At 47.3% G+C, this 14699-nt stretch overlaps 1 protein-coding gene across 1 annotated transcript in view; it reads right to left on the bottom strand.

The window, feature by feature from the left end:
* The window catches only part of LOC310833221 (T-lymphocyte surface antigen Ly-9-like), a 48177-nt gene extending 41897 nt beyond the window's left edge, over positions 1-6280 (bottom strand). Inside the window, exons 1-2 of the mRNA XM_083715750.1 lie at positions 5937-6280; positions 4558-4857 (exon numbers count right to left, since the gene is read on the bottom strand). Coding sequence (XP_083571876.1) covers positions 4558-4857; positions 5937-6060 — 424 coding nt within the window. The 5' untranslated portion in view covers positions 6061-6280. The remainder of the gene's footprint in view (positions 1-4557; positions 4858-5936) is intronic.
* Between the last annotated feature and the right edge of the window lie 8419 nt (positions 6281-14699).

Below are 14699 nucleotides of genomic sequence, written 5' to 3'. Positions count from 1 at the left end.
GAAATCCTTAAGCCTCAGACTTCCTGAAGATAACCCAGGAATATTCACTAATGGGTTTAAATGTGGAAACCTTGAAACTTGTGGGTTGTTTATCAGCCGAAAGCCTCCCATTTTGGCAGGCAGAACAAAGCACACTCCTCTTTCACACACACCCTTCTTTTTAAAAGCAGTTTTGTAAAGAGGATTCAAATCTTTGTGGAGTTCCAACCTTATGCGGAAATACTTGAGAGAAAGCACTAGAGGAGCGTTAATATCGAGTGGCACCCAATTGTGCCTTTGGTCTTGCGGATGTAAAAACTGTGGCACGTAAAATGAAACACATCATTTGGAGGAACTGGCCAGATTCTGCCTCTCAGGATAAACAAAGAGGAAGGGAAAACAATAACTGGCAACCCAAACTCAGATGAGAGGGGCAGAAGAATAACACACACACACACACACACACACACACACTCCTACCGTTTGCAATATGGACATTAATGCTTTCTGCTTCCAACAGATGAGTCCAGCAATGGAAACTATAGCAGCCAGGATCCCAAAAATAATCCAAGAACTACTCTGATTTTCACCTGTAATAATAAGCAAAAATTCTCCCTTGAGGGCGACAGCAACAGCAACGGAGGGCATCAAAAAGATTATGAACTGATTTCAGCTTTTCTCCACACAGAATGAGAGTTGGGCTGCCACAAAACCTTAATTTGCTTTTTTAGCTGAGCAAATGCAGTATATACCACACAGCTGCCTGGACTGCCGAACACTCCATCCCAATTTTGCAGTTTTGGAATAATGGAAGCCAAAGTCCAGTTTTCAGGGAACCACCAACTTAACAGCTCATTACTCATACTGAATACAGTCCTACCTCGGGTTAAATATGCTTCAGGTTGAGCGTTTTTAAGTTACGCTCCGTGGCGACCTGGAAGTAACGGAGCGTGTTACTTCCGGGTTTCATCACTCGCGCATGCGCAGACACTCAAAATGACCTCACGGGGATGCGCAGAAGCGGTGAAACGCGAACCGCGCACACACAGACGCGCAGTCGTGTGTTACGTTCTACTCGCATCCAGAGGTACCACTGTACAGTGCTTTAAGGGATAAGCTGCATTTCAATTCAACTTAGTTAATACACTCACAGAGGAGGTGACATGATAGAACTGTAGAACTGGAAGGGAGCCCCAGGGCTCATCTAGTCCAACCCCCAGCAATGCAGGAATCCCAGCTCAAGAATCCCTGGACAGTCGGCCATCCAAATTGCCATCAAATCGCCAAGGTGGCTCTCGTGTCACCCGTCCCTCCACTCCAGGCGAAACATCCCCAACTCCCTCAACCTTCCTCATAAGGCTTGGTTTTCAGACCCTTGGTCATCTTGGTTACCCTCCTTAAATGAATGAAAAACTTATGCTGTTTTTGCACCGGGCTTATTCTTATTATTATTAATTAATTTATTTTTATTATTATTATTTATACATACATACATACATACATACATACATAACCCCGCTCATCTGGCTGGGTTTCCCCAGACACTCTGGGTGGCTTCCAACAAAATATTAAAATACATTAAAAGCTTCCCTGAACAGGGCTGTCTTCAGATGTCTTCTAAAAGTCTGGTAGTTCTTTATCCCTTTGACATCTGATGCGAAGGCGTTCCACAAAGAGGGTACCACCACCAATTAGCTAATCACGCCCCATTAGCTAAAGTGGTGCTTCAGGTTAAGAACAGTTTCAGGTTAAGAACAGACCTCCGGAACGAATTAAGTACTTAACCCGAGGTACCACTGTAAATAAACAAAGGTTTATGTTCCAAATTAACCCTGACTGGACTCAGTATTGTCCCAGGTAGGGCCTGGGTGGGGGCAGCGAGAAATAAAGTGGTGGCACAGGAATCAGTAGACAGTGAAACATCCGGGGACCCTGTGTGTTCACCACACCCCCGCCAACACGTGCCCCCATGGTGCTTGCTTCCTCCCTCCCTGTGAGAAAGAGAAGAGGAAGGCTGGTTTTGACTTCTAAAGACCTACGTGGTTAGATCCAGGTTACCCAAAATATTGTATCTCCCTTTACGGAGCTGGCCGGGTGCAAAGGCACTCAGATGAGCACCTCCTCTCAGTCCCAACACCATCAGTGTGCTGGTCCGGTGGGGCAACCAAGAGGCGAGGTCCGAGTCCAGGCCGAGGTCGAAGGTGCAATATGGAGGCAGTCCGTAAAAGCTGGAGCTGGGTGCAGGCCAGGGAGTCAGATGAGGGCAGGAACGCAGGACAGGGTTCAGGCAGGAACTGGCAACCAACAATGTTGCTCCCGCAACCTGGACTGGGGCTGGCCGGCTTTTATCTGCCCCGAGGCACAGGGCGGCCCCGATCCTCTGGTGACTCGCCTCTCCTGGCCTGGAGGCGAGCCCTCCTCCTGCGGGAACTGAGTTCCCTCCGCCTCTCTGCCCTGAGCCTCTGCAGCTCAGGAGAGGCTGGAGGGTTACCGGACCCAGAGGCAACCTCAGCTTCCCCTGACGGGGCTGAGAGTGGGGCACCTGCAGGCAATGGGTCCTCCACCACCTCAGGAGCCAGAGCAGGCTCAGCTGGTGCCTGCACCTGAGGATCCAGCACAGGTGAGGACCCTTCAGGCTCATCCCCCGGCTCAGCTGGTTCTGGAGGTGGGGAATCCTTCAGCCTCCGAGTCCGAATCCCAGGCCATCACAATCAGAGCTGTTGGTGACCTGAGAAGAGGTTTGACTGACTGGCTCCCTCTCTGGTCTCCTTAGTCTGCCAGCAGACTAAGACCTTCCCGTTCAGACAGGCCTTTGGAAACTAAGACACAGGCACTGCTTGCCTGCTGGGCTGATATCAGGGGAAACTGCAGTTTTAATTGCTCGGGTCTTTTTTGTCAAAAAAATGTTATTTATCCTTTTCAGATTTATACATTCAATCAATCAATCAATCAAAACTTTATTAGCAAAGCCAACAGGCCACAGCTATACAAGAATTAAAAATAGAAATAAGGATAAAAGGGAGAAAAGAACAAGCAAAAGGAGGTCTGTCACTCAGATGGTGGCCCTCAATTTCATAGCTCTTTTGATGTACCTCGCGACCTTCTCTGTTATCTGACTATCCGTATCAGATAAGAGGAAATACAGTGTGATGTCTGGTGAACGGCCGGGGTTGGAGAGAATGAGTGGAGTAATAATCTCATTCCTTAGGTCTTTGTAAAGGGGGCAGGATAGGAAGACGTGGGACACTGTTTCCGTGTTACCATCTCCACATGGGCAGAGTCGTTTTTCAAATGGAGTCTTTTGGTAGCGACCTTCGAGTACGGCAGAAGGGAGAACATCCCATCTAGCCAATGTAAAGGCACGTCTGTATTTTGGGATGGTTAATTTAAACAAATATGAAGCTGGAGAGTCAAAATGAGAAGGGGGAAAGTAGGTATACCATGGGCACAGTTTCTTTAAGATAGTCAGGTTGTTTTGCCGTTCAATGTCTTTCAGGCGCTGGCCTATTAGACTCTTTGCTTTAATGAGGCCCATTGATAGTAGGGACTGTGAATGCAGACCGCATGTAAGAAGTTTTTGATGCACAGTTTTGAACCACTTGCTTTTGTGGGGGTCTTGCATTACTAGAGGCAGTAGACCAGGTGGATTTAGGTTAAGACGAAGCCAATAGTTGAATGTTCTTTGCCAGGTCTGAGTTTCTACAGATGGAAGGCAGGCCTCGAGTCGTAATGCTGCGTTTGGAACACAGGAGGGGATGCCGAATATCTGCCTTAGGAATTTAGACTGAACAGTTTCAAGACTGGAGCAGTGGTTCCCCGTCCAGATTTGTGCCCCGTACAGTAACTGCGCCAGAGGTTTTGCTTGAAAAACTTCAAAGGCTGCTGGGATGTATCTGCCCCCCTTCGTATAAAAGAAGCGAGACAGCATCTTAATACTTTGAGCTGCTTTTTCTTTGGCACATTTTTGATGGACATCCCAGGACCCGGTCGACTGGAAAACGATACCCAGATATTTGAAGGCTTTAACCTGTTCAACTGTCTGGTTATCCATCCTCCAGCTGATACATTCCACTGATTTTACAATCATTTTGATCCTCTCACAATGACCTCTCCCCACATTAAACGGGGGGGTGCCCTTTGTGGGGTCACGCGCACCCCCTGGACCCAGTGAGGCTCCATTAGCACAGGCTTGGCTTTGCCTTCCCCAGGTGGGATACCTGGAGGTCTCCGCCTACCTCAGCCAGTTGCCCAATCCAGCCTGGGGAGGCGTTGCCAAGGTGACCAGGCCAGGTAGGGGGAGGGACTACCTGCCCACACAATAGAGGGAGGAATCTGGGAATCTTCAGTGGGCTCCAGAGCTAATTAATTAATCCAGACAGTTACTTGATGTCTCTTTTTAACTTTTCTTATATGCTTTTATGGTCTTGTTGCTGTAAACCGCTTTGATATGTTTTTTACAGCCCAGCAGTATACAAATATTCTGACAAATAAAACAAACTTAGAGAAAGGCAGGATACAAACCCATTAAATAAAGAAAGGCTAATGGGGAAATGGGGAAATGGGCCAGGGGTTCCTTACCTTCAGCTGGGCAGAGGCTGAGGAGGTTGATGGAAATGTTCTTCTGATCCGCCGGATTGCTCACCAGGCAGGTGATGTTGGCATCCGAGGCATTGCGATGCCAGAACAGATGGAGATCTTCCCCGTTGTCAGAGAGTTGGTGCCAGTCCGGGCTCTCGCCTAGGGCTCTGAGGGGACTCCCTCTTTTCCAGGAGACACGGAAGTCTCCCTTTCCTGATGCCTGGCACCGCAGGGTTACATTGCAGCCATCAGGCGTGTTGGAGATCAGCTTATGGGTGACCTGCGGCTCCCGCACTGGCTCTGTTAGAAATGAATTTTTAAAAATATTTTATTCTTTGTATGCCTGACTGCGTTACCCCAGTTACAGATAGGTAGCCGTGTTGGTCTGCCATAGTCAAAACAAAAAAAATTCCTTCCAGTAGCACCTTAAAGACCAACTAAGACAGTTCTTGGTATGAGCTTTCGTGTGCATGCACACTTCTTCAGATACACAGTTACCCCAGCCACTCTGGGAGGCAACCAACAGAATATCAAAACACAGTAAAACACTAAACGTTAAAATCTTCCCAATACAAGGCAGCTTTCAGATGTCTTCTAAAAGTTGTCTAGTTCTTTATCCCTTGTGTAGTTCTTTATCCCTTTGACACCTGATGGGAGGGCGTTCCACAGGGCGGGTGCCACCACCAAGAAGGCCCTCTGCCTGGTTCCCTGTAACCTCATTTCTCGCAGGGAGGGAACCGCCAGAAGGCCCTCGGAGCTGGACCTCAATGTCTGGGCTGAACAATGGGGGTGGAGAGGCCCCTTCAGGTATACTGGACCGAGGCCGTTTAGGGCTTCAAAGGTCAGCAGCAACACTTGGAATTGTGTTTTACTTTGATGCCTCTGGGGTTTCACTGACTAGGGGTTTTTTTGGGTGCTGGCTCCTTCCTCATCACCACTTCCACATCCATCAGATGGGCTTGATGAAAGAAGAGTGTCAGTTGCTGGAAACCACAGGAAGGAAGAGTTGTTCCCGGGTTCTGCTTGTGGGCTTCCCATGATGGGCATCTGGTCGGCCACAGTGAAGACAGAGGCTGGACTAGAGAGGTCCCCTTTGGCCTGGTCCAGCAGATCCTTCCTATGTTCCTATGCATGTACAGCGACGCATTCTGCAGCCTAGGGGCCACCACCAAGAAGGCCCTCTCTCCATCCCCGTCCCTAGGCCACCCTCCCCAAACTTTTGAGGATGGCAGGACTACCAAGAGGGTCCCGACTGCCGATCTCAACACCTGAAAGAGTCTGTAAGGAAGGAGGTGGACTTTCCCCTAGGCAGGTGAAAGTGAACAGGACTGAATTTCTCCCTCATCCTTACAGTGTGCGATGGTGAAACAAGTACATACCATAGACAGTGAGGTTGAATGTGTGTGATTCTATCACTCCTGTGGAAAACGTCACATGAGCCGTGTAGTCCCCACTGTCCTTCACCACCAAGTTGCTTATCTTCAGCGTGGTGCCATCAACCATTTCCAGACGCTGCCCCAAACTGTCGCTCGTATTCCACCGCTTCCATTTCCCATCGTTGAATCGCCCAAGGTCGTTTGCCTCGCCTTGTCGAGGGTGGAATATCCATTTAACGATGGACACGGTATTGTTCGAGGTTATATGTACAGGAAACAAGGCGGATTCTTCCAGGATCCTGTTCAGCTGAATCGTAGGAGTCTTCGGTTCCCGACTGCTTACAAGGCCTAAGTGTTTTTCAGGGAGGGGAAAATAAGTAAAAGGAGAAAGGGAGAAAGTGAAGGGATGGGGAGTGCCAAATATTGATGCTTCTTTTATATCAGGTAGAGCAGGATATCATAATATTGTTGCGTGTTTGCCAGATGGTGTGAATGACTCCTTGAGTCCGTTCCAATTCTTGGGTCCTGTACACAGTGAGGGTTAGAATGCAATAGAGGTTGGGACACAATATACAGATGGCAGATTGGGAGAGGCTATGGAAAATAGATTTGAAATTTAAGGCATTTTGTACGCTGAAAGAAAATGATATGAAAATGATGTATCGGTGGTATTTGACTCCTACTAAGTTAGCAAAAATGTATAGAACAAGAACCAATATCTGCTGGAAGTGTAAAGAAAAGGAAGGAACATTTTATCATATGTGGTGGAAGTGCAAGATAACAGAAACATTCTGGGAGATGATATATAATGAAATGAAAACAATGTTTAAAGTAACTTTTGTTTTAATAAAAAACCCAGAAGCTTTTCTAGGAATTACATGTACCGAGATCACAAAGGACCAGAAAAGGCTTTTTATGTATGTAACAACAGCTGCACGGACTTTACTAGCCCAGAGATGGAAGGAAGAAACAATGTAGACAGGGAAGAATGGCAAACCAAGTTGATGGACTATGCTGAAATGGCAAAATTAACTGGGAAGCTCAGAAACCAAAAGAACAAGAACTTTAAAAAAAAGAATGGGGGGAAATTATAATATATCTATGAGACCATTGTAGACAGCCGAAAACATTAGCAGGTTTTTAACCACACTTGTAAAGTAACAAAAATTATGAATAATTTAGAGGGACAAAATACTTAGATAATGAACTGATATGCAGATATAAATTAATTACCGTATTTTTCCCTCTATAACACGCAGATTTTTTCTCCTAAAAAGGAAGGGGAAATGTCTGTGCGTGTTATAGAGCGAATGTGTGGTCCCTGGAGCCGAAAAATCAGGCAAAAATCAAATTGCGGCGCTTCACGGAGAAGGGAAAACTGAAAAGAGGAAGCGGCTGCTTTCCTGCATTCTGCCTCAGGGTCTTACTGCCCACCCTCCTCTGTTTCGTTGCTGTGTTTGCTGAAACGGAACAAAGAGCAGGGAAAGCCCCTCCCCTCCAGGCAAGCAGAGGGGAATTCCTCTCGGTGGTGCTGGGGGAGAGGGAGAGAGAGGAGGGAAGGGAGAGAGAGGGGGAGGGAGAGAGAGGGGAGAGGGAGAGAGAGAGGGGGAGGGGGAGGGAGGGAGGGAGGGAGGGAGAGAGAGAGAGAGAGAGAGAGAGATAGCTGGCTTGGGTGGGGGGAAACTTTTGCCTTTCTTTCCTCCCTCCCGTTAAATCCCTCTCCTGCATTCTTAGCCAGCTGCTTCTCTGCACACCCCTCTCATGTCCCTTCTTTGTTTTTCCTTCGCTCCCCGCTTAAAATGTGGTTACAAAGCATAGATCCACATGGATCCTCAGGATCTTTGCATTGGGTCACCCCAAATTCACCATCAGATCACATAGCATGTCCATGGCTACAGCCTGCCCCCCCCCCAAAATCACGCACCCACTGTTGCCTGGGGCTGCAATGGTGCAAAAACGTGGTTAAAAAGCATGGATCCACATGGATCCTCAGGATCTTTGCATTGGGTCACCCCAAATTCACCATCAGATCACATAGCATGTCCATGGCTACAGCCTGCCCCCCCCCCAAAAAAATCACGCACCCACTGTTGCCTGGGGCTGCAATGGTGCAAAAACGTGGTTAAAAAGCATGGATCCACATGGATCCTCAGGATCTTTGCATTGGGTCACCCCAAATTCACCATCAGATCACATAGCATGTCCATGGCTACAGCCTGCCCCCCCAAAAAAATCACGCACCCACTGTTGCCTGGGGCTGCAATGGTGCAAAAATGTGGTTACAAAGCATGGATCCACATGGATCCTCAGGATCTTTGCACTGGGTCACCCCAAATTCACCATCAGATCACATAGCATGTCCATGGCTACAGCCTGCACCAAACAAATCACGCACCCACTGTTGCCTGGGGCTGCAATGGTGCAAAAACGTGGTTACAAAGCATGGATCCACATGGATCCTCAGGATCTTTGCATTGGGTCACCCCAAATTCACCATCAGATCACATAGCATGTCCATGGCTACAGCCTGCACCAAAAAAATCACGCACCCACTGTTGCCTGGGGCTGCAATGGTGCAAAAACGTGGTTACAAAGCATGGATCCACAGGAATTCTCAGGATTTTTGCATTGGGTCACACCAAATTCACCATCAGATCACATGTCTGTGGCCACAGCATGAAGCCCAAAAATGATACATCCACTGTTTCATTCAGAATGTTTTTTCCCTTGTTTTCCTCCTCTAAAAACGATGTGCGTGCTATGGTCAGGTGCGTGTTATAGAACGAAAAATACGGTAAGTTGATGGTGAGGATCCTTGGGTGAGACTTAAGAGACTCTAGTGTGCTGGGCCTAGCACCAGCTCCTAAAACAGAATTGAGCCCACCTAAACCCAGGCACAATTGGTGTCCTGGACATGGTGCTACAAAGGGACGACAGAGGACGAGATGGTTGGACAGTGTTCTCGAAGCTACCAGCATGAGTTTGACCAAACTGCGGGAGGCAGTGGAAGACAGGAGTGCCTGGCGTGCTCTGGTCCAGGGGGTCACAAAGAGGTGGACACGACTAAACGACTAAACAACAACAACAACATGACTTCCCTTGATGTAGTATATTTAGCATTGTTTTGTGTACAGACTGGCAGAACTTCTCCAGGCTTTTGATTGGGGTCACCCCTATCAACGCTCCCTGGCAATGCCATCAGACCTGAGCGACAGACCTTCTATGGCAACTGGACAACTTACCAAGGAGAAGGTTGATGACTATTCCAAAGCGAAGTAAAAACTTGAATGGACTGCCACCCATGCTTGGCCCATCAGAAGGCAATTGCACACGATTTTGGTCTCTGCAGATCGGAACTTGGGAGTCTGGCTCAGAGATTCACGTCTTCAGTCCCTCTAGCAGCAAGCACCTGTCCGAAAAGAGAAGACACCCTAAATGTAGGGGGTGTAAGGGTGTAAATCTCTCTCCATTCTGGGTTCCCCCAGGAAAGCCCCGGCCTAGACACCACCCTCCCCGTTCACCAAGTCTGCCTGGAATTCAGTCTGGAGAATACAGGTATTTCTTCTAATGCTAACTGTCTGGAGGATGGCTAATGGCGCTCCGTAACATGCACTCTGCACATGCTCAAAGGGACTGCACCTGTCCCATGGCTTAACCCCAGCACAGGGAACTTGTCCTGGCCCCACCAAAGGCTACATTTGTTCTGGTTCATGCTGTTGTTCTCCCACATACATTCCCCAGAATGAACCTCAAGGAACTACTATATAATGAATAACTTCTTATGAGCAAGTCAGGCATCATTTAGAGTCCCTTTTTGGGCCAACCAGAAGGAGAATCACGAAACAGGGATTGAAATCTGGGTCTCTCGTTGTCGGAGTTCCACTGGGATCGCACCAGCACAAGTGTACATAGTCATTCTCACGGACTTATTTCGGAAATACCTGAACTGTTTGGCTTCAAAATAGTGAGCTGCGTCTGTCATTGTTGTTGAAATTTTTGCATTGTACATATTATTTAAGATTCCATGTATTAGGAGTTGAAATGTCCTACATTATTGTGAACAAATTTTCACAAGCCATCTACAGAGTTGTTTAGTTTGTGGTCCACCTCTCCGTATTCCTTGGGTGTGATAGTTGGTGTTATGTACTGAGTTGAATAGGATCCAAAAGGCAGCAGTCTGATTGGTCCTAGAACAATAGGATTCAGAATACAGCAGTCTGATTGGTCCTAGAACAATAGGATCCAGAATGCAGCAGTCTGATTGGTCCACAGGAGCCACCCAATCCAGCTCCAGGTGGTAGGGAATCCGCAACCTGATTGGCCTACAGGAGAATCCTGGAATTAGCCAATCACGTGGGGCCCATTGTGTAAATAATGTATATAAAGCAGACATTCTGGGGGAACATCCATTCCTCCTCTCCACTAAAGAGCATGAAATCCACTCTTGACTCCGAGCATAGTTCAGTTGAGATTCCTGCATTGCAGGGGGTTGACCCACAGGACTCCTTCCAACTTTGCAGTTCTATGATTCAATGGAGGGGTGGGGGGGTTCCGGATAAGCAAGGATGTCAATGACTTTGACCAGCTTTCCTCGTTTTGAAGTTGAAAAGTGGGGCTGGGCCAGCTCCCTGATTAGGCAGAGTGAAGAAACCTGCCTGGGTGGCAAGCTGCTCCAGGTCAGGGCTGCCAGCCCATTGCACCCCCCTGCGCCCCAGCACTCCAGACGCTGCTCCTGGACTCCTCTACTTGCCCCTGGCCTGCCCCCTTGCTTCCTTGTTGTGGTCCAGGGGCAAGTAGAGAAACCCACCCACGCCTTGAAATTACAAAAGGTACTAGGCAGAGTTGTCTGTTACCTCCATTATTGTTCATCACGGTCTTGGAGGACCTGTGTCTGCGCATGCATGGGTTGCGATTCAGTGCTTCTGCGCATGCGCAAAGCCCAATTTATCGCTTCTGTGCATGTGCAAAGTGCAATTTAGCGCTTCTGCGCATGCACGTCCGCCGAAATCTGGAAGTGACCCATTCCAGTACCAGGTTTTAGCAGTCCGCCACCCGAAAAAACGCCCTCTCCCCTTTTTATGAAGATTACCCGCTCTGGGATCCCACAGCTAATTCTTCCCTGGTATCCTTGCTGGCCCAAATGGGACTAATTTAGCCAGCTAGCCCTGGGGATCATCTAATGTTTATTGGATGGATTCCCCCAAATTGATTTTAGAATTCTGAATTTATTGTTATTCACGTTTTATACTGTCTTTTATGCTGTTTTTTGTTGCATCAATTAAATGTTTTAAATTTGTTGTTAGCCGCCCTGAGCCCGGTTTTCTGAACCAGGAAGGGCGGGGTATAAATAAAAATTATTTATTATTTATAAAATGCATATTAGAGATCAAGTTGGAAAACCATTAGTCGAGGATAAGGGAAGTTCCTGGCTAATATAGCCAAATGTTTCTTTATTTTTTTTTGTAAAATTGACGTTATGATGGAAATATTTGTAAAAACCAATAAAAATATTATAAGAGAGAGAGAAAGAAACCTCCATAAGCTGGCCTCCATAAGCAGCTGTTGGGAGTGCTGGTTGTTAAGTTGTGGGCGAACATATCAGACAACACAGAGATTCTTCAAACAGCTCTTGTTTATTCACAGGCCAGAACAGAACTGAGCTGAAGGGCTCAGTCAGCCTGCTTATATAGAGCTCCAGTACCACGTTACTGTAACAACTTTCTAAAACTATCCAATCACTGAACGTCACTTTTGATCCTTCATTTGCATAACTATCTGCAGTATCCATCCAATCACTGAACGTCACTTTCGATCCTTCATTTGCATAACTATCTACAGTATCCATCCAATCACTGAACGTCACTTTCGATCCTTCATTTGCATAACTATCTGCAGTATCCATCCAATCACTGAACGTCACTTTCGATCCTTCATTTGCATAACTATCTACAGTATCCATCCAATCACTGAACGTCACTTTCGATCCTTCATTTGCATAACTATCTACAGTATCCATCCAATCACTGAACGTCACTTTCGATCCTTCATTTGCATAACTATCTACAGTATCCATCCAATCACTGAACGTCACTTTCGATCCTTCATTTGCATAACTATCTACAGTATCCATCCAATCACTGAACGTCACTTTCGAGCCTTCATTTGCATAACTATCTACAGTATCCATCCAATCACTGAACGTCACTTTCGATCCTTCATTTGCATAACTATCTGCAGTATCCCCCTGCTGGCTGGCCCAGGGTGAGAACTTCAGTACATAGCACTGGTGGTGCCTGCAATGGGGGGGGGGGGGAGCTTGGAGGTGGTGGCGGCAGTGTAAAAGTTGCCACACAGCACCACAAAGGGAAGCTAGCCTTATACCAGAAGCTCCGCTCTTGTCAAAAGCTGCACAGAAGGCTGGTATTTTCCCATTTCAATGAGCTGAGCTACCAGATGATGAAACTCGGGGGGGGGGGGAGACCAGCTGGGAACAGGGGAAGAAACGTCACACACTGATGTTGGGTGGAAAAATATAAAAAAATAAAAAACTGTCCAGTAGCACTTTAGAGACCAACTAAGTTTGTTCTTGGCATAAGTTTTTATGTGCATGCACACTTCTTGAGAGACGTCACTGTTTCACTGACGTTGGGTGGTGTGATATAAAGGGGTCCTGCAAACAACCAAGAATGGACTAGAGCTGCTGCAATGAGACGGAAACCCCAGGGTGGAAAGACAATACAGTGCAAAGCACCTCCAAAACGGAAAACTCTTTCGTCTTGCGAGTTTTTCGTCTTGCGAGGCACCACTGTAGTCCAGTTTGTAGGTGTGCCTTCCAGGTGTGATTTGACAAATGCCTTGCTAGACGAAAGAGTTTTCCGTTTTTGAGGTGCTTCGCAAGACGAATTTCCCTATGGGCTTGCTTCGCAAGACGAATACGTATTGCGAGTTCTTGCGAGTTTTTTTCCTTTTTTTCTTTTTCTAAGCCGCTAATAGCCGCTAATAGCGCGAATCCGCTAATAGCCGTGCTTCGCAAGACGAAAAAACCGCAAGACGAAGAGACTCGCGGAACGAATTAATTTCGTCTTGCTAGGCACCACTGTACCACTCTGCCCTTCCAAGTTTCCTGCAACTCTCCTTCAGAGGCACTGCTGGCTGCAGCCTCAGACTGACGAGGCAGAGAGCACAGAGCTCTCTTGCCTAGTTGCCATCCACAGCCCTCTCCTCCTCCAAGAATTTGCCTAAACCCCTTTTAGTAGTAATAATAATAATGTTTTATTTATACCCCACCCTCCCCGGCCAAGACCCGTCTCAGGGCGGCAAACACCGAATATTAATCCAGTAAAAAACATTCCAAACAAAACACCCAACAAACAGTTAATTAAGTTTTAGAGGCATCACAGCCACATGCAAGAGGGAGCTCCCTAAGTTTGCGCTGCGTCAAGAAGGATCGGGTTTTTTCAAATATATCTGTCCTTAATTTTTTCCCAACCTTAAACTTCACTGGCTGTGTCGTCCTCCCGCCCCCAGTTCTAGTAACAAGAGAGAGGGAGGGAGGAAAACTTCTCTGCCCACGTAACTTCACCAGCTCCCCAAGGTGGCTAAATCGGGAGAGCGAGACTCAAGGCAAAACGATTTCCTGCATTGCGGGGACACCAACTGAGTTTGTTCTTGGTATGAGCTTTCGTGTGCATGCACACTTCTTCAGATACACTGAAAGAGGAGGTCACCAGACCCTTATAGAGAGAGAGAGAGTGTGTGTATCTGAAGAAATGTACATCATAGCTGTCAACTTTTCCCTTTTCTTGCGAGGAATCCTATTAGGTGTAAGGGACCTTCCCTTGAGAAAAGCGAAACGTTGACAGCTTCGCTGGTCTCTAAGGTGCTACAGGAATCTATCTATCTATCTATCTATCTATCTATCTATCTATCTATCTATCTATCTCTATCTATATCTATCTATCTATCTATCTATCTATCTATCTATCTATCTATCATCTATCTATCTATCTATCTATCTATCTATCATCTATCTATCATCTATCTATTTATCTATCCACTCAACATCAGCGTGTGACTTTCCCTGCAAACTTTCTTCGCAGCCGAGGCGCTACGATCTTACCTTTGCGGATCGGACATCCCCGCTCTCGCCTCTGCACGGGGAAGAAGGGAGAGAGAGGAGAAAAAAGCGCAAGTGCAAAAAATGGAAAAGCCGGCCTGGTGTGCCGGAGCGAAAATTTGCTTTTCCAAGGCACATGACTCATGTGCAGAGAAAAGGGACGGGCAAGAAAGGGAAGGCGGCGGCCAATGAGCCGCCAAACCAATGGGAGGCATGTTTCTGAGACTGGAGGGGCGGCGAGATGGAGGAGGAGGAGGAGGAGGGATGGGGTCCGCCCCTTCTTCTCCTCCTGAAGCGTCCAGAGAAGATGTGCCCCCCACACCCGTTCTAGTAACAGGAGAGAGAGAGGGAGGGAGGGAGGAAAACTTCTCTGTCCATATAACTTCATCAGCTCCCCAAAATGACTCACCATCTCGGGGCTCTAAGGTGCTACCGGAAGGATTTTTTTTATTCTTTTGTTTCATCTCAGGGCAAAAGGCTTTCCTGCATTGCAGGGAGCTGCCTGAGCCGCGTGGCCCCTTCCAACCCCTCGATCCTAGGATCCCTATCAAGTCGCCTTTTCTCGGAACTGCAAAAAAAGAAAAGAAAAATTCCTTCCAGCAGCTGGGCTTAGAGACCAGCGAAGTTTCTCCTTGGCTTGAGCTTTCATG

This window comes from Podarcis gaigeae (assembly GCF_964106915.1).
Source record: "Podarcis gaigeae genome assembly, chromosome: 16".
NCBI classification, from domain to species: domain Eukaryota; kingdom Metazoa; phylum Chordata; class Lepidosauria; order Squamata; family Lacertidae; genus Podarcis; species Podarcis gaigeae.
Note: the sequence above shows the minus strand (reverse complement) of the source record. Positions and strands in the feature narration are given on the sequence as shown.